The 19,956-nt window shown below is 52.9% G+C and overlaps 2 protein-coding genes across 2 annotated transcripts; one reads left to right on the top strand and one right to left on the bottom strand.

Moving 5' to 3' along the window:
- Positions 1-275: 275 nt before the first annotated feature.
- On the bottom strand, positions 276-13,511 carry EIF3L (eukaryotic translation initiation factor 3 subunit L). Its single transcript, XM_036759687.1, has 13 exons — positions 13,398-13,511; positions 12,749-12,797; positions 11,467-11,677; positions 9,456-9,535; positions 8,167-8,228; positions 7,572-7,641; positions 7,217-7,290; positions 5,151-5,322; positions 4,217-4,371; positions 3,157-3,327; positions 1,705-2,202; positions 838-918; positions 276-445 (listed from the first exon to the last, which is right to left on the bottom strand). The coding sequence occupies exons 1-13, from the start codon at positions 13,428-13,430 to the stop codon at positions 407-409; spliced, it is 1,695 nt and encodes a 564-aa protein (XP_036615582.1). The 5' UTR covers positions 13,431-13,511; the 3' UTR covers positions 276-406.
- Positions 13,512-14,334: 823 nt separating this feature from the next.
- Positions 14,335-19,815, top strand: LOC118850355. The gene is made up of 3 exons (XM_036759686.1): positions 14,335-14,699; positions 15,610-15,694; positions 17,056-19,815. Exon 3 carries the CDS (start codon positions 17,074-17,076, stop codon positions 18,511-18,513), a length of 1,440 nt encoding a protein of 479 aa, XP_036615581.1. The 5' UTR covers positions 14,335-14,699; positions 15,610-15,694; positions 17,056-17,073; the 3' UTR covers positions 18,514-19,815.
- The last annotated feature ends 141 nt before the right edge of the window (positions 19,816-19,956 follow it).

The raw sequence follows: 19,956 nt of genomic DNA, 5'->3' as shown, positions 1-19,956 counted from the left end.
CTAGAGCTCCCCTTGATGGGCATGCTTGGTCCCTGGGGGTAGCTCTGATGGGGAAGAGGGTCCCAACTACAGGCTTCCAGCCTGCAGACGTGTATCCCACCACCAGATCCCCCAGGAGTGGCTCATCAGGGTATGAGAGCAGGGCCCAGCTGGGGCTTCTCCATCGTGGCTCGTGCCAGGTCTGTCCTCTGCCAGGGGAGGCCAGGGCCAAGGAAGGGGGTAGTGGGGGCTGTCTTCTCCAACAATGACTGAAAATAACCTCACTCCAAGAGAAAGATCTCTTCCTGGGATTTATTTAAATGTTCAAGCCCAGCAAGGAAGGCCCGCTGGCCCGGACACTACAGGACGGAAAACGACGTGAGCGTCCACATGAATTCTAGGTAAATGCGGAGAAAGGTGGTGCACATCAGGGTCTCTGGCCCATCTTCTTTAGGGTTCGATTGAGCTAGAAGGGAAGAGAGAAGGCAAAGTCTGAGCCCTCTGCATGTCACCATGGAGGCATCTAGGGTGAGGGAGGGGAGCTGCTCTTGGTTGATGGCTGAGATCCCTGCTGCAAAGAGCCCCAAGGGCCATCAAAGAACTCCACCCACCCCAGGCCATCTCCCTGGAGCCAGGAAGCACTCCGAAGTCTATACAAGTGGGACATCCCATCCCTGACGTGGGACCAAGGAAAGAGAGGCCACTGTAACATGGAGCAGCTGTGCAAGCCTAGCTCATGGATGTAGGAGGCTGCTGCTTATTGCCCCAATCCTCCGGAAAGGCTGCCACGAGGAGGAAGGTGGAGAGCCCCTCCCTGCCCCAATCTGGGGGGGGGGGGATGCTAGCCAGGACTCTTACCTCCTCAAATTTATGGATCTGTCGGATGAAGAAGTCTCCGTAGCGGCGGGCCACCTTGGTATCGGCGATGTGGATCATGTCCTGGGGGGAGGCAGTGAGAGGGACGCATGGGGCAGGGCAGAACCGGACAAAGGCCCAGCATTCCAAGTCCAGGTACTGAATCTAGACTGTCTGTGCCCAATGCCAGGGACTGCCCAGCCCATGCAGCGAAGACCAGGCCAGCCTTCCTGTGCAACTGAGAAACTCGCCAGGCCATGAGGCTCAGCAGCCAAGTGGCTTGGCATCGAGGCTTCATCTTTCTCTTTCTACAAAAGGAACTGACCCTGCCTGACTATTGTAATGTAAGTAATACGGGGGCTGAGGGTGAAGCAAGGGGACACACAGATCTGCTTTCCTGCCCCTCAAGGCTCAGTCTCCTTTTTACAGAACCACAGAATGTTGGAGACGGAAAGGAAGGCGCCTTAGAGCCCACTGGATTACAAACCTCCTCCTCCCTGAGCAGAAAGCTCCCCGCAGCGGATCCCCCTTCCCTCCCTGGGGCTGTCCAGCCTCTGACAGGAGGGACATAGGGCTGGGCCTGACTCCCTCTCCATTCTGTACAGCGCTTCCACACGGGAGCCCTCTCTCAAATGATCCCCTCCCCATTTTGGTCAACCTCTGGGCTAGTTATCAAGGTCCTCATGGAGCTGGGACCCTCAGAAGTCACTCTGGCCCTCCAGGTGTGGCCTGGTGACCAAACACGCTGCATCCATCCCCGAAAAAGCTCCAAAAACTAGTCCCCCTGAAGGCGTCCCTGCTGCCCCCCCACTCCCACCCCGAGCTACCATCTCCAAGGGCCCTCGGGTGAGGAGCGGCCCCAGGTCCTACCTTGTCAATGTAGAAGTCCACCTCAGAGGCTGACTGGAACTCGCCATCCAGAGCCGATATGCCGCTCGTCCAAACCAGGTTCTTCATCTTGTGCTTGAACACCAGCAGCTGGATGCGGAATTCCTGCTCGGTGAGGTCCAGGAAGCCAGCCAGCTTGGCCACAGGCATGGTGGTGTAGAGCTTGAGGAAGCTGCGGATGGTGGAAAGCTGGGCCTGCTGCTGCACCTCATCTGCAAATACCTTCAGCTGCTGCAGGAAGGGTTCCTTGTGGTAGTTGGGGTGCACGTTGTCATAGTTGGGCACGACGGGGGACAGGAACTTGGGGCAGGAGTAGCTGAAGAGCTCCTCGTACACCTGCGGGTCGCCCTTCTGCATGCGCAGCATCTTGTCGCCGTACTTCTCGCGCAGCTGCAGGTGGATGCTCTCGTCGATACGCATGGGGTACATGGTCAGGGCGATGGCCAGCAGGGCGTGCATCTGCTCGTTCTGCTTGTTGATCTGGCGGGAGCAGGGGAGAGCCAGGTCAGAAAGGCCTGACCAGTGGGAGCCTGACCACTGGGAGCCAGACCACAGCCGCCCTGGAGGCCCGACCACTGGGAGCCAGACCACGGCCGCCCTGGGGCCTGATCACTGGGAGCCAGACCATAGCTGCCCTGGGGCCTGATCAGTGGAGGCTAGTGGGAGCCAGACCACGGCCACCCTGGGGCCTGACCACTGGGAGCCAGAACATAGCCACCCTGGGGCCTGACCAGTGGGAGCCAGAACATAGCCGCCCTGGGGCCTGACCAGTGGGAGCCAGACCATAGCTGCCCTGGGGCCTGATCAGTGGAGGCTTGACGAGTGGGAGCCAGACCACGGCCACCCTGGGGCCTGACCACTGGGAACCAGAACATAGCCACCCTGGGGCCTGACCAGTGGGAGCCAGAACATAGCCGCCCTGGGGCCTGACCAGTGGGAGCCAGACCATAGCCGCCCTGGGGCCTGACCAGTGGGAGCCAGACCACGGCCACCCTGGAGCCTGACCACTGGGAGCCAGAACATAGCCGCCCTGGAGGCCCGACCACTGGGAGCCAGACCACAGCCGCCCTGGGGCCTGATCACTGGGAGCCAGACCATAGCTGCCCTGGGGCCTGATCAGTGGAGGCTTGACGAGTGGGAGCCAGACCACAGCCACCCTGGGGCCTGACCACTGGGAGCCAGAACATAGCCGCCCTGGGGCCTGATCAGTGGGAGCCAGACCATAGCCGCCCTGGGGCCTGACCAGTGGAAGCCAGACCACGGCCACCCTGGGGCCTGACCAGTGGGAGCCAGAACATAGCCGCCCTGGGGGCCCGATCGGTGGAGGCCTGCCCACCAGATCAGGGCGGTGGTGCCCCCTGCTGGGGGACGGCCAGGACACAGAGGGGTCCTGGGGCCAGTGGGAGGCCTTCACGGGGCCTGACCCTCACTCACCATCTCATACTTGTATGTCGTCCTCTGGAACATGCTCTTGGTCCTCTGGATATAGAGCAGGATGTTGGCAAAGACACGGATGGCATCCTGGTATCGGCGCATCATCAAATAGGCAAAGCCCACGTAGTAGTAGGTGGTGACCTGGCACTCGGGCACCCGGGAATACATGCTCTGGGAAGGGAGCGGGAGGCTGTGAGTGACCCTGTTGGCAGCCCTGGGGATGTGAGCTGCAGTCTCCCTCCTTCTGTCTGTCTCAGTCCTGCTTGGAGACTCAAACTCAGTCACAAATTTCTTGAACCTGAGCCTGGAGAAGTTGCTTCCTGTCTCCAGGCGTGCCTGGCCTAGCCCATTTTATACTTTGCTCTTCTCTCCCTCCTCAAAGTCCCTGAGAGATACGAGGGGTTTCTTTTTTCCTGGTGGGTGGACCCAAGTGTCTACACCTGCATTAACCGGTGTTTACACAAGCTGGGACTCCTGGACGGCCAGATTCACTATGAACCAGGAGCCTTGCACTCAGCACCACAAAAGTGGACACAGGCCAATGCAATGGGGGCAGCTGGCCCTCACTGTGGGCCGGGTTCTCATCCCCACTAGCCAGGAGTCTCAGCCTGTCTGAGCATCTATAGCCAAGGCAAGGCCTTTGCTTGCTGACTTCAGAGTAGCTGGGGGACCAAAGAAGGGCCTGAATTGCTCCTGAACTGAACCAACAATCACCACCGGCTACTTCTGCATGCTGGGAAGAGACACCGGAAAGAATGGGCAGCGTGTCCCACAAGTCTTAGTGCTTAAAAAAAAAAAATAAAGTTTTAACAGCTATTATACTCCCTCACCCACTGACTCACAAGCTACTAAAGTTTGGCACTGAGACTGCTGGGACGCCAGTGTTCTTAAAGAATAAGAGACAAATGTTCACCAAGGCCCCAGGAGGCCAAAGAGGAAGTTCCCTACCCCAGTCTGCCTCCCCCCCATCTTCCAGCCCTGCTCTCTGCCTGAGGGCTGTCTGCCTCCCTCCCCCTAGATCACAAGATCACTTTCAGAATGCAGGCCCCAAGGCCCTTACCTTCTTGTTGAGCTCGATGTTCTCCAGCACCTTGATGGCCTGGTAGTAATCCCCCAAGAGGGAGTGCAGCCGGAGCAGTCCCACCAGGCTGAAGTAGCCGAGCATCTTGTAGAGGGAGTGCCGGCCGTACTCGCCTGCCACACTCTCAGGGTCACCTGGGCAGGGGGGAATGAGGCTCATTTAGCACCTGCCTATGGTGGGGGGCAGCACCAGGTGAAATAAGCCCCCCAGAGCCCAGCCAGTGACTCAGGGGAGCCGCAGGACCAGTCAGGCATCGCAGGCCACTGACAAGAGTCACAGAACCCGATTAAAATGTAACTGGGACACATTTGGCAAAATAAATATGCCACGGTGATGATGTTAACTTGGGACTCTCTAGAGCATTCTGTGGCCTGCCGGGGACCTGAATGAGTTGGATACCACTGGGCTAGCAGCAGACACAAGGCTTGGGGTGAGGAGCCCTGTACATTCCAGTCAGGCCACTGAAACCCAAAGGATTCTGAGACATAGGAAGGGTGCTGCACCTGCAACACATGAGCCAGACACCTCTTTGGTAGCGGCCCTCCCCTCCAGCTTGGGAAGGAGCCCTTATGTTCTATATATTATAGATCTATAATAATATAGATACATAATATATGCTAATATTTTCTATATATTATGTATAAATTCTATATTATAGCCGTATTCTGCGAGGAGATGCCGAATAGATTATTCTAACTAGAGAGGAGCATGGCAGCCCCAGGTACTGCAGGCACCAAGAACTCATCCACCTGGCCTTGCTCAGGAGGCCCGAGTGTCAAGCCTGGCTTGCACACTCAGGTGATGGATGGCCCAATGAGCCTTTGTCCCTGAATCCATACAAGAGAACACAGCTACGTGTGTGGGAGGCCTCAGAGGCTCCCAGGATGGGCAGCCTCCCTGCAGCTGCTCTCACCTCCACTCGTGTAGACCTCTAGCTGTCGGTTGATATTGGATTTGTCTACCAGGGAGTGGAGCACGTTCAGGACGCTGTGGACGTTCCAGATCTTGGGGTTAGAACGAAGAAAGTCTATTTCCTCTTCTGACTTCTTGGCTGTCTTGCATCGGTACTGGCTGAATGACTGAAACTGCAGGGAAGGGAGAGCCCAGAGGGTGAGTCACTTGAGAGGCCCTGGTTACAATCCTGTAAGAAACGTGGCTGCCCCGCCATGTGAAACACTTCTGTGCTTTTGGAGGGCAATTACAAAGGCGCCTGCAGCCTTCTGGGCCTTCTCCATTGGTTGCTGCCATAACTAATGCTTCTTTCCCAGGCCGCTAACTTGGGTTCAGCTGTCTGCTCTTTTGCTAATTTAAAAAAATGGATTTTTGGGTCAAGAATAAGCAACAGATCGCCACTGAATATTTTTTACATGTCCAACACGGTGGCACTTAGTTTGTTTCTTAAACTCATGGAATGCTCCAGACCAACTAGTCGAACCATCAAAGGTACATCAGCAAACTTGTGTCTGTCACCGGACAAGCTCCATATTGTTTGTCCTGGACAAAATGAGCTCTGACTCTCCAAGAGAAAGCTGCTAGATAAAGCCCAGCCTGGGCTCATTCTAAGAAGGATCACCTCGCTGATCCTCTTACAATCCCAGATATGCATTAGCCAATTAAATTTACAACCAGGATGACATCTGGCAAAAGAGGGAGCGCAAACAAGCCAACGAAAGGGAAACAGGCAAAGAAACCAGTGTGAACTGAGGCTGGGAACCTCTTCTGAGACCCTGCCCTCAGGCTCTGTGGCCTAACCACCCTCTGGACCAGTGTATGCATCCTATGTGAAGCTGACAACTTTAAACTGTTTAATGAGAAGACATATCACTGCCTGAGTGACATCTAGAGCAGAGACAAATGACTGATCACACATGAAGTCTGGGAGTCCATGCTTCAAGGCCTCTTATGTTCACTTGGGCAGTTCCTTGGCCACGGTTCAGTGGAAAGAACCCTGTGATGGTAACTGGCTACTGGGATGGGACTCCTAGCTCTGCTCCTTTAAGGGGGTCACCTAATCAATTTGGGCCTGTTCTCTTCTCTGTAAAACAGAGAGAAAAAACAGACTATGGGGGCTGTACTAGAAGAAGGCCTTGAAGGTCCTACCCTGTGGTTCTAAGCTCTAACATACCTCAGTAGTTTTAAGTCCTAAGAGTAAATGTCATCAGAACTCCAGGAGTCATAATATTCCATGTGGCAACTGTCCAGCTCCCGGGGAGGGCAGGGATCATCTGCATGTACCCACCCACCTTAACCTTATTACAGGAGAAGGTGGGGGGTGGGGGTAGAGGAACACACGGGGCATGGGATCTACCGAGAGAATGCCTGCTTTGGGCTCCAGCTCGAGGTCATCTGAGAGACTCTGGACAAATCCCTTCCCTGCTCTGGGCCTGTTTACTCATGTGGGCATGGATTGGGCAGCGGCGGAGGCAGGGCCTTGCAGCCTCTAACCCAGAGGGCTTGCTGCACGCTGGCTCAGGCCCACTGTCAACGCTGGACAGGTCACAGCTGAGGAGAAGAGAAGAGAAGGGGCGCTTCTTCCTCCTCGGCCCCATTCAGACAGGCTCTGATCTGATCCTGTCACAGTCTGGATCCCAGCTCCTTCACCTATTAGTTAGCTGTATGACTCTGGGGAACCTGTGCCAGCCTCAGTTTCCTTGGCTGTAAAATCAAGACAACTCTAAATCTCCCAGAGTCAGCCTAAGGTTCAGAAGAGGTCATCAGCGTCATGTATAAAGTATCATTTGCTGTGAAACCTGCTCCTCCATCTACGAACTAGGGGTGACGCCTGCCTGACAGGGCAGCCGTGGGCTCCCCCAGAGCTGTGTCTCGGTAACAACCAATCATTTCAGAAGTGTGCCCCGCCCCCCCACCCTCCTAACCCAGCAGAAGGGCCGAGACTGAGCTTCTCACTGCCCCAGCAGTCCTGACAGGAAACTGGGGATGTCCTCCCAGGGGCTGGGCCGTTCTGCCCCAGCAGGGTACCTGGTAGATGAATTCATCGATGATATCCCACAGCCACTGGTTGGGAAGCTCCAGGGGGGCAGGGCCATCGGCATCTGCAGAGGACAGACAGTGGCGATGCCACGAAATGGAGGGAGATCGGGCACTGACCTCCTGTACTCCTTGAGGCTGGGGAACATCCGGGGAAAGGGGGATTGCTCACTGAGGACCGTAGTTATGAAGTCCATCCAGTCTACCAAGGCCAAGTTCATCCTAGCCATCACACGCTAACTGTGATATCAAACAACCTGCTGGAGAGAGCTGCAGGCCCAGGCCTCCGTCACCCCACCGCCAGCACGCCACCCTCCCTGAGCCCTCCACGGGGCCCAGGACTCACTGAGGATGTAGTTGAAGAGGTTGCAGTAATTGTAGTAGGATTCAAACCTCTGCTCCAAGGAAGGCCCACCCTGGAAACGTAACGAGAGGATCCAAACTTAAATTACGCAATTAAATCCAACAACTCTTTGCCAACTGGTGTGCCAAGGGTCTGAAAGAGCGGATGACCGAGCGCTCAATCGGGAGTGAGAAGAAGGGGCATCGTCCCACCAGGGAGGGAGAAGGGCATCACCGGGGGAGTCCAGAAGGAGTAAATCAGTGGAGGTAGGAAGTGGAGCTCTGGGGGACTTTGGAGCGCCTGGGCAATGGGATGAAAGGGTGGCAGCAGCAACCACCCACACGGGAGGGCGCGGGAAGGCTCAGCAGCTCTGCTATGTCGACGCCCGACCAGGCCCGTTACCACCTCTGGATGGGATCACTCCCCAGGGGAACATTACTTTAGCACCTCGGGAAATGTCAGCTAGCCCCTCAGGCTGAGAAAGGCCGCACCGAGGAGGAGGGGGACCCGCGGCTGCTGCCACAGAAGCCCAAGCGGTTTGTGGCAGGATTTGTCGGGAGAGGAAGCCAAAAGCCGGCGGCCCACAGCAGATACTCACGCTGACTTTGGCATAGATGTGTCTGTAATAAAGCTCCTTATACAGAATCAGAAAGACGGCATCTATGAGAGAAGGCAGAGGTCGGTGAGCTCCCCAGGGCCTTGGGGGTTCTTGTCCCAGTCACACAAGGTAAAGACCTGCTTCTGGGAGCACATCCAAGAACACAGCACCTCCTCCTAGTCCCAAATTCTGCAGACCCCTCCCCAGCCCCCAAACTTGACATGACAACATCAGAACTGCAGAGGACGTGAGAGGGAGACCAAGCGCCCTCGTTTAAAGAGGAGTTGGGGCTCAGAAAGAGAAATATCTGCTGACTCTGGATCATGGTGACTTGACAACAGCCACATTGGGATGGTGACGGCACAACTGTGCCAATGACCAAAGTCAGGGCAAGGTCTGCAATTCAGCATGCTGAAGCCTCCTCAGTGACCATCATTAGAGCAGAGACGGGATGAGCTGGGGGAAGGATCAGAGGAAGCAGCCATTCTCCACTGTTAACACTCCTCTGCAAAGCCTCTCTACAAGTACACCCTCTCCTCTGTCCCAAGAGCTCTTGACATCCTTTCTATCCGGTCCCAAAGCAGCTGTTTTATCCATAACTATAACCCTGGAGGATTTCCTTGTAGAAGGGGAATTTAGCAGCAACTTCCACTAATTTAATTCTGGATAAACTGGTTACAGGTAAAGGAATTTCTGGCTCAGCCCTAAGATATCCTGCTAGCAGCTGTAGATTCCAGACTAGCTCCTCTGTGTTTGGGGAGCAATTCACATCCAGCCCTGATCTCATCCGTTATCTTCTGACATGCAACCATCCTTCCTTTTCGTTTGTCTGCTCTATCTCTGAGACGGAAACCTTGACTCTGGTAACTGTAAATTCCACTTGTTTGTAGAGGCCACTTTTAGAAGCTCTGAGCACATGTAATAAAGGCCACTTCCTTAGATGTTTCTGTGTCATTACGTATGAGTGGCAGCAGTAGCTAGCAACCGGCCCTTGGGTATCTCTCCACCAAGCTGATGGACCACGAAGGGACAGTGACAGGTTGGAAAGATGGCATCTTCCAGCTCAGAAATTCTCCCTCTGGTGGGCACCAGGTAAAATTTACCTAGGGGGACTTCTGGCAGGGAAAAAAGTTCCCTAACCAATAGAGAGTTGCCACAGGCCCTAGAAAGTCCAGAGACAAAGGTGGTGCTCTTTGGCTGTTTCCATCTCAGCCCCTCCCCAAGATTCTCCTCCAGGAGGAAAAGAGGCAGGGCCCCAGGCAGCCCCTGCACAAGCCTGCCAAGCCTACCATTGCCGACTTGTGGGGCGATGGCCTCTGCTTCTGGCCAGGGCGTATTCTTGAAGAACCTTTCAGTCAGCTTGGTCCAGCTAAAGGAAAGAGGGAAAGGGGGAAGGGGTGGGGGGTGGAGACAGAAAGAGAAATTAGGCAAGAAAATCTGCACCATGGAAGAAGTTCATATCCTGCATTTTTAGCCAATATCTGTCAAAAACTATCCATTAATATCCAAGCATTCTTTCTTCGAGAGATCCAAGCAGGCAGTTTCTTCTGGTTTAATGAAAGCACCTCTGCCCCAGGCACATCCACTTGACAAAACTCCCAATAAGACATGGGCACCAAGTTCTGTTTTAGGGCTTTCCATTTACTTCAAACAGAAAAGTGACCTCAAAGTCCAAGAACCTCTAGTGAAATCGCTTCCTAAAATCAGCCAGTGAGATCACTGACAAACAAGGACTACCTACCAGGATTAGTCCAAAGACATCCCTGCTTGGTTTGGCCACCACTCCAATCTTAGGTCCAGGAACCCTTAGGGAATTTATTTGACTGAAAAAGTGACCACGTCTTTAAGAATGAAACAAGCTGAGAGCATCAAATTAAGACTTTGTCTCCTTGGCTTCATAATTGTTTTCAGGTGGGACCCGGGATTTCCGACCAGGACACCATCAATGTTATTTTTTAAATATTTCTCAAAAGAAAAAAGATTTTGTGGTCTGTTTGCTGCCCCTGTTAATCAACTGCTTCCAGACACAACTCTCCACTGCTCCCACCCTTAGCCTCTGTATCCTCCTTCAGTCCCCAAGTCCAATCTGTTGCCAATCTACCTTCGCAGCCCCTCTCAAGGCAGCACCTCGGGGCAGGCTCTCACCACCTCCCACGGGGATTACTCCCATAGTCTCCTAGTAGGTTTTTCTACCTCAAGTCTCTTCTTAGTCCAGTCTATCCTACAGGCTGCTGCCGCTCCTATTCCGTAAGTGCAGAGCTAGCCCTGGGAGCCCTCTATCATTGCCAATGACTTCCAATTTAGCCTCTGGAATAAAACTCCTTTTTAGCCTTAATGGCCTTTACTTCTCTTGCCAAACTAGCCTCACCCATGGACTCTCCATCTCTAGCCACTGGGCCTATAGCCCGGCTGACCCTCCTGCTTTCCTTCCCCCTTCCCTATACCTCAGAGATCTGCACCAAGTCACTGCGGATGCCTGTAACCACCAGCGTCCTCTCTCGACTACCCTGTACAGAACTATCCTGTATGCACTGCTCTGTATTAACGTCACGTGTGTTATCGTTACTCAGTCATGTCGGACTCTGTGACCCCATTTGGGATTTCCTTGGCAAAGCTACGGGAGGGGTTTGTCATTTCCTTCTCCAGCTCATTTAACAGATGAGGAAACTGAGGCAAACAGGGTGAAGTGACTTGCCCAGAGTCACACAGCTAGGAAGTGTTTGAGGCCAGATTTGAACTCAGGAAGATGAGTCCTCCTGACTCCAGGCCCAGTGCTCTATGCACTATGGTGCCACCCAGTTACTTGAGTATCTCTGTGTATGTACACACACACACACACACACACACGCACACTTGTGGTCTCCCTGTTAGCATGTTAATTGTTCAAGAGGGGAAGGTTTCACTTTTGTTGTATGTTGAGTGCCCAGCACATAGTAGGCACTTAATAAATGCCAACACACCTCCACAGCACCACACACTTTAGTACTTATTCCTAAGAATAACAGCTGGTCTCCAACTAGAATTCAGAGCTATTTAGAGACCATGTAGCTGGACTCTTTTATAAGGTCCAGAGTGATCAGAGGAGCCACACCCAGCACTTTAGTTTATGAAGACTAAGTCAAAGGAGACAGCAACGCCCAGGAAGCCTCTGGATCACACCAACTGTCCAGTACAGTTTGAGGGAAGAAGCAAATTCATCAGTAAAATGAGGGCAGACCTGTCCCGCCCAGATCCCTCCTAGCGTGTGCTTTGTACAACCCACAGCAAGAGAGAAGTCGTCACCCCTGGCGACATCCTCACCTGTTCTCATAGATGTCCTGGATCTCATAGACTTTCTGGTCGATGACATCACTGGACACCCGGCTTGCCTGAAGCTCGTAGACTTTCTGGTCGATGAGGTCAGAGACAGTTTTATGGAAATATTGGATAAAGTTTTTGATCACTTCTGGAATCACTTGGTAGGTCTGCTGCTCATACTGGCGTTCATAGGCCAGGTCCTGCTTCGGGTCTCCTGCGGGTCAAAGAGATGAAAATGAGTGAAAGGGGCTGGAGGATCCCCAGCACCCAGGGCAATACTGTGAGCAAAGGTTTAGAGTGAACCTGAAATATAAAACTGATGGGGGTGGGACTTGGACCCCCAAAAGGAAAAGACTGTGTCTCTGAAGGCAACCCAGCCCTGAACCTTCTCACACTGGCATTTTGCCTGAGATATCTGGTCCGTCTCAGCCTACCTAGATACTCAATGATGCTTTTAACTGTCCTTTCACTGTGGCTCTTGGACCAACCCAGACCACCCAGCTCCTTTCATGGTCAGTACCTGGCCCACACCAGGCTATTTACTACTCCTTAATCCCAACCAGATCTTTTCACAGATCCTTCTTCCCTTTTTTTGGTATATTATGATTGTCTTATGACAATTGGTTCGAAGTTTCAATTAGAAACTAGCCTGCGTTTTGGGCATCGCAAATAAACCTTGCTACTCTGACTGAAAGAAGGCTTGAGTGACTGAATTCTTTTGAGGCAGACCCCCTGTACCCTTGTATTTCGGGGCTCCCAACACTCCAAACCACAACAGTAGCCAGCATTTACGTGACTTAGGAACAGCACTTTTAATACCAAGACTTTCACATAAACCCCAGGAATCATCCTCAACAAAGGACATCGGGTAACTTCTGTCACCACGTGAAGTCATGCAGACTGATTTGTGGATTACTCCTCAATTGATCCACAAGGATTTATGGAAACGTCTGGCTGTTTGGCAGAGGAATAACAAACAGAAAAGGAGGAAACACTCGACAGTCTCCAGAAGCTTCTATCTCCTGCCAGGTCCCTGGGGGACAATGATTGAGCTTCACCTAAACGTCAGCTACCTCCCAGCACCGGCGGAGCCTTCCGTCTGCCACTGACACCGAGCACAGGCTGTCTGCGGACCGTGGGAACCTGGTTTGCTGGGCACCGAGGCTATGCCTTCTGCGGGCCAGTGAATGCGGGCCTACGTGCAGACCAGTCCTGGCTGAGGCTGGCGCTGCTGGGTCAGGGGCTGGGGCCCTGAATGCCGATGGCACGGAGGGCATGGGCTCACCTGTGTGCATGTCATAGTCGCCCGGGTAAGCGTAGGGATCGTAGGCAGCCTAGAGGAGGAGACAGAAGAGCACGCACCTCATTCATTCGAAAGCCCGGGGTCCACAGAGCCTTTCCCTCCCAACAACGACGGCGGAGGGAACCGAAAGCGAGGTGGGCGGCTTAGCTGGCCCGAGCTGAAGGTGTCCCGAGGTCTTAACGTTTCAGGAACAGAGAGGTTCGGCAGAAACGCAGCTCCGGGGGTGGGGGGGTGGGGGGGGGAGGAAGGAGGCACGGATGGGGGGGAGGGAAAGAGGGATTAAGTGGGGGATGGGACATGGCAAAGAACGGGAAAGGCAGGCAGAAGGGGCAGCGCAGTGAAAATGAGGGAGGCAGGCAGTGGGAAAAGTTGAAAGAGAAGGGAGAGGCGCCGAAAGGGGAAAGTTAAGGGACACACGTACGATTCAATACATGCTTAAGGAGCGCTTGCTATGCCCGGGGCACTCTAGGTACCACTCACTGCGGGGGGAGGAGGGGAGGCCAGAAAGCTGGAAAAATTACGGGAAGGAGAGGTGGAGGGACCCGCCGGGACCTCGCGCCTCACCGCACGCCCGCCCCCTGGGCCCCTAAAGGGGGCTGACCTCGACCCAGGGAGCAGGGCCCCCTTTTACCTCATTGTCATAATCCTCAGACGGGTAGGACATGGCGGCAGATCACTCACGGCTCAGAGAAGGAGCTAGCAAGCGCGCGGCGAACGCCGGCCGCCCGAGCCTGCGCAGTATTCCCGGAAGCTGAAGCGTCGCATGCACTTCCGGGAGAGCCGGCCAAAGGATTTCGCCATGATGAGAGTGGCGGACGTGACTCTTTTTTTTTTTTTTTAACTCCGCCGCTGCCTCCCTCCTCAGCTTCCCACTGGTGAGGGCCTGAGACATGACGATGCTTCCTTATTGTTTTTGTGTCGGCAGAAGATAATGAACGAATGGTTACCCAACGCAAGAAAACCCTGGCCTGCCACACCTAATATGGAGGCGCCTCCTCCAAGCCCACCACCCCGGTTCCGGCGTGTTAGTAAACCCAGACGGAGGACGCCTGAAAAGCGTGTTTAGGTGTTTAAGCCATGCCTGCTTCTGTCGCAGGTGATCCAGACCCAAATAAGACCTACGGATCGAGCGCTTGGAACCGCCTTGTGGCTTTTGTTTAACCCCTTCAATGAGCAGAGTGGAGAGATGAGCTTCTGGTCCTTCCTTTGGTGGACATTGAGATTGGAGCAGGCGATAGCCACGGACAGCCTAGACGCACGCGGCGGTGGAACGTTACGTCAGCGTCGGAGGGGCGGGGCGGGCCACAAAGGCGATCATGTCTCTTGTGCTCCACGGTAGCATCTACGCAGAATCCCCTAGCTCTAGTGGCGTTTCCCAGCGTGTGAGGTCTTATTCCTCAGGAGACTAGTCTGAGAGAGATGTACCGAGATGATTTGGGGAGAAGGAATCTTGGTCCTTGGGAGTCTGGCTTGAACTACATGTCCCACGATGCTCTGGGGCCAGGGAAACCTAGACCTTACACGGGTGGGGAATTGGCCTTAGAAGGTCCCCCCATATATCCCATAATGCTTCAGGGCCAAGGAAGGCCAGGCCAGTAACATAACCCATGATGCTTAAGCATGGAGTGGGGGAGGGAGGGGCGTGTGTCCGACAATATATCTCCCATGATGTTTTGAGACAGGAACTGATCCTTATTTGGGCGGGGAGGTACTGGGTTTGCAAAGTCTCGGGAGGGCGGGGTTCGAGGCTGAGCCGCGCCCCGCCCCCTTCCCCTCCCCCCATTTCCTGCACTGTGCCCATGCAGCCTTGTTGCCAACTGTACTCTCTGAGTCAGAGGCTTCTCCCTCCGCTTGTGCAGCTTCTCTTTTGGACCTGAGTTCGAATTCTGCATTTTACCAGTGTCTCACGGTGACACCCCACCCCCCGCCCCGGGTAAGGCACTTCTCTCTGGGCTTCAGTTTCCCCCTCTGTAAAATAAGTGGGGAGACTCTGAGGTCTCTTCCAACTCTACATCGACCCCCAAGTAGCTTCTCCTCTCCGGGCCTCAGTTTCCCTTTCTGTAAAGGGGTGGGGGTATGGACTGGATGGCCCCCCGGGTCTTTTGTGACCCTACGTCTTCTAGCCGTCTCTACCTCGTTCTTACCTAGTCGTTTGCATGCACCTCCATTAGACTGGAAGCTCCTTGAGGGCAGGCACCGCCTGTTTATTTTTGCTTTTCTTTGTATCCCCAGCCCCCGGTACGCAGTAGACGTCTAATAAATGCTTATGGCTTGCCTAAGTACTCCCATTCCCCCTTTGCCTTGGGATTTCCAGCGTCCAGTGACTGGCACTCCATGAGACTTTTTCTGACCCCGCCTCCTCCCCACCCCCAGCTGCTGGCAAGCCCCCTCTCCCCATATTCTTGTGTTGTCTACGCCTCCTGAAGGACCGTGGGCGAGCCTTGCAGGGACTTCATTAATTAATTAGTAATTTATTATTAATTAATTAACATTGTGATATTATCATCATTAGCTTTTTAGAACCAAAAGCCAGGGTTTCATTTTGGACCGTCCGTTCTTCACCACCTGCCTCTTCATCTGCCCGACGTCTTCACGCTCATCCCCTTTTCACTTAGATTGAAGTTGCTTAAAAACCTTCTAAGGAACCCCCCCCCTTTCTTGTCCTCACCCCACAAGAAACACTGAATTATTCATTTTCTGTTCTGTCACCCACTCAAACATTGGTGATTTACATATAAAAAAGCCAAATGCAAAATATTGCCCCTCGCAGTGGGTTTTGGTAAAGAGGGGACCTCCCCTCTCCCCATAGCCAACTAAGTGGTTTCCCTTTTGTTCCTTTACAGTTCTCTGAGCCCGTGCCTAGGGTGCCAGCACCTATCGGCAATCCCACCAGATCGCTCACCTCCAAACCCCGGGTGCCACCTGTAGGTAAGAGATCTGATGATATCTCTCCGAGGGGTTTTAGGATTAAGCTGCCTGTTGGACCAGATCCCCATCCTTAAGAATTGGCCTATAAACCACTTTTTAAGTGCCTGTGGTTGTACCCTGCCTGTATCTGTAACCACCTTTTATATTGCATAACGTAGGCACTGATTTCCTGCCCACACAGTGTCAGAAGTCCCCTTGAGGTCGGTTCCTGCTCCCCACAGACCGCCTGCAGTCTTAGGAGAGGTGACTGGGATGGTTGCTCTAACCGGTAACAAGGGTCTTCCTCCTTCCCCTTGGTTAGAGGCCTGCCATGGGACCAGGGCTCTCAAGAAGTGGGAGGAAGGCCTTTTGTTGCTGGGCGAATGCTGAGTGTGTGGCCCCTGCTCTGCTTTCCTCTCCAGACACAGGATTCAGGGTATTGAGGTGCCACCGAGAATAGCACAGCTCTTGACTCCTGGCACCTATGGTAGACCCACAGATCCCATGGTTACCTCTCCTGGCCTCTCAAAGGGGTGAAATCAATGTTGTCCTTTTCCCACACTCTATTCTACCTGGTTTAATGTGTGTGACCCTGTTTTGTGTTCACATAGAGAATGGTTGAGAGTGTGTGGGACTGAGACCCTTACCCAAATTAAAATCAGAGGCTTCTCAAGATAGAAAGTAGAAAAGAATTTTATTACGATCTCGCAAGAAAGGGCAACTCACACAGAGAGTAGTCTCAGTGTCAGATCGCACCAAATACAGAAAGAACAGACCTTTTATAGACCCTGACCACAGCTCCCCCTCCCTGAACCCCCTTCCTCTTGGCTCAGTCATGAGCTTTTGAGGGTACAATGTAAACATGGAATCCCACCTCCCCCCCCCCCCACCCCGTGACAATGAAAAAGTACAGAGTGAAATGGGAAGAGTACAGGCGGTTATCAGTACTCCATAAATTCTGCCCAATTCCAATCTCCCCCTTTTCAGGCCACTGGCCTTGGGAATCCTGCCTGGAACATTTTGTAGCTAAACTTGTTCTTACAGTAAAGTTGGGCATAGGTCAAAGCGGGGCCAGATATGGTTTTCACAATATCTTAAAAGTTCCATATGTCTAGGTCCCCCTGAGGGGTCTTCATTGTATCCCACTCAAGAGTTAAGATTCTTTGGACAGAACAGGCTAATCAGGTGCCCCCAAGCCAGGGAAGAGGTGGTAGGGCATCAGTGAGAATTATCCCAGTAGCGATTGGGTTCCTGATGATCTGTGAAGGCACCCTCCCAGAGAGCTGGGTTTCTGTAGATCAGGGTTCAAGAGGGACTGGTGAGGGCCGAGGCCTGGCTGTCCACTATTTGGGTGAACCTGAAAAGGACTGTTTGTTGGACAGGTAGGAGGAGCCTCCAGAATGGGGAACCTTGCATCTAAGGACGGCAGAGGAACTGTTCCAGAGGAAGGAACGCCGGCATTTTATATGTACACTCACTACCGGCCCAAGTGCTGTAGGTTTCTGGCTGACTGGAACAGGTTTACCAGAGCTCATGGTCACTCTCTGTGGTTTCCACAAGAAGGATCATTTGACTTGAGGAGAATAATGCACCTGAAGGAGGTCCTAGAATCTCGTGGCTCTAAAGTTGGGCGAGGTGAGTGGAAAGCCTTCATTGATTGGCACACAGAAGCTTCCAAAAGGCACCAGGATGCTCGGGAGCAGCACCACAGGGATTCCATTGAGAAACTGGAAGACAAGATTCGAGCTTTTGAGTCTGCCAATCACCCTCCACCAAAACAGGAGATGCCGGGGGATGCTCGGGAGCTCTCGAGTGCTCCCAAAACTCCCCAACCTCCAGCTCCAGCCACTGCCTCTCCAGTGCCAGTGCCAGCTCAGGCTCCAGCCCCTGCCCCTCCAGTGCCAGCTCAGGCTCCAGCCCTTGCCCCTCCAGTGCCAGCTCAGGCTCCAGTCCCTGCCCCTGCAGTGCCAGCTCAGGCTCCAGCCCCTGTCTTCTCCGTTCCTTTGACTCCCTCTCCTTCCTTAACTCCAACACCTTTTGTAGCTGGAGACTCCCGCATCTGTTCTCCCAGGTACAGAGTGGTAGATTACCCAGGGTGGAGAAGGAATTCAGGTGATCTTGCTACTTTTAGGCCTGAGGATTTGTATGACCTTGCTAATAAGCTCTCTGACATTGAGAAAGAACCAGTAGAGTTTAAGAATCAGTTGAGTTTTGTTATTAATGTTTTTAAGCCCACCTGGGCAGATATGAACAGACTGTTGACATATGTGCTGCCCACAGAGGTCAGACAGCGCCTCTTTGATATGGCGCTCTGGCCTATGGATGATCCTGGAGAAGGGCCATACTTGGTTTGGCTCTGGCGGGCTTTACTCAATGCTATCCTGCTGGTCTGCCCCAGAAAATCTGATTGGGGGAAAATTATATCCTGTAAGCAAGAAGTGAATGAGCAGCCGTGCATGTATTTAGATCGCTTTACAAAGGTCTTTGAGGAGCACTCTGGCATCGATGACCCAGATAATGGTGCCACCCAAGGGATGGCAATTGCTTTTGTCCAAGGCCTCCTTCCCCAAGTTCAAGAACAGCTGCGTACTTTTTGTGTGGGGTGGGAAGGAAAATGTACCCATGAATTGGCAGCTCTAGCCCACTACTACTGGCAGCTGGAGCGGGAGAAAAAGATGATTGTCTGGCAAAGCCCTAGGAGACCTAGGAGGCAACGTCCTAAGAAGTCCTTTGACCCTTCTGCATGCTTTTATTGTAAACAGCTTGGTCATTGGATAAAGGAGTGCCCTTATCGGCTCAGACGCCAATATCAACTTAGCCAACTCTCCAGGTTCACCTGAGGGAAGGACCCTCCTTAGAGCCCCGACTGGAGAGGAGCCCCCAAACCCATGCTCTGGGTGTGGCTCAAGCCACTGAGAAATGGCTCCGCATCAGGAGATTTGTTTTCTGTCTTCTTTTGTAATTTCACCTTCTGCCTTAAATGCCTAAACTCTGGGGAAGAGCTTTCTGTTCCTAGATTTTAATAATGCCTAGCCCAAGGACTAGGGGTGAAGGGCTGTTCTTTGTAGCCCCTTGGTGCTTGGAAATAACAAATTAGGGATAAAAAGCCCCAGGCTTGCCAACCCTTTCAGCCAGAATCTGTGAGATCTTGAAAACAGAAACTGCTCTCATGGCATGAGAGATGGAATCGTTGCAGATTCAAAACATTTGTACTTTGTCTTAGTTGTAGATCGTGGGTCTTTGTGTAATGAGGAGAACCTCTGGGATTGTTGATACCCCTTACTCATGACCTGTGCCCTCAAAGGGATCCATAGTAAAGGAGGTTGCTGCTGGATTGGCAGCCCAATACATAAGGGCTTGTCTGGCATGCGTGGTACTCATCCAAGATGATTGACCTGTTGTGGGCTTAGCCTGTTGGATTGCTGGAGGGGTGATGTTACAGAGGCTGGGACAGGAGCTGCCTGAATCCATTGGTCACCACCTCCCCAGCCTCCAGCCTGTTGGATAACCAGCCTGGCTGGCTCTTCCTTCGCTTGAGCAGTGTGAAGTTCCAGTGCACCCCTTGATTATTTTAAAAAAGTCACAGCATGTGTATGGGATCAGACAGAATGGAGGGGGTATTTTCTTGTTCTACAATACTCATGGGAAGTCATTCTTTAACTTTCTTACAGTAGGCCTCGATCCATCACTGATTTTCTAATGTGCTTGAGGTCCTCGGGATCTCTTTCTCCAGGAGCCATTTGGGGAGCTACTGCCCTTCCCCCCCTCCCCGTTTCTTCCACTGAGCCTATAAGCTCTTAAGGTCTCTGATAGCAGAGGAAGACCCAGCTCCAGACAGACTGGAAGAGCATCACATCTCATCTCATCTCATCTCATCTCCACCTGTCCCGAGACCTCCACTGGTCACAAAGAACATTCTTCTGTATCCCTAAGGATCCTTGGACCTCACCATCTGCTTTGCCATCGCGTCCTGGGGACTTGCGGGGTATTTTTATTTATCCTTAGTTAAACTGTCTTGTCTCTTCTAATTAGAAATCAAGAATCTGTCTCAATTTCCTTTTTTGTATCCCCAGATCTTGTTACATAGAATAAAGGCATTTTCATTTGTATTGTTCACTCAATAAACCACTTTTTATCCACAGTTTTATCACGTGTGGTCTGTTTTTCTCCCCTGGGTGTAGCCGGTTTAGTTTTCACAATTTATCTATTTAGAGGGCAGTGGCTGCCGAGTGTAGCACGAAGTGTGAGTAGGAGGATCTGATCAGCCCTTCTCCATCGTTTTT

Source organism: Trichosurus vulpecula, chromosome 5 (assembly GCF_011100635.1).
Source record: "Trichosurus vulpecula isolate mTriVul1 chromosome 5, mTriVul1.pri, whole genome shotgun sequence".
NCBI classification, from domain to species: Eukaryota; Metazoa; Chordata; class Mammalia; order Diprotodontia; family Phalangeridae; genus Trichosurus; species Trichosurus vulpecula.
The sequence above is the reverse complement of the archived record's forward strand: the minus strand, read 5'-3'. Positions and strand labels throughout refer to the sequence as shown.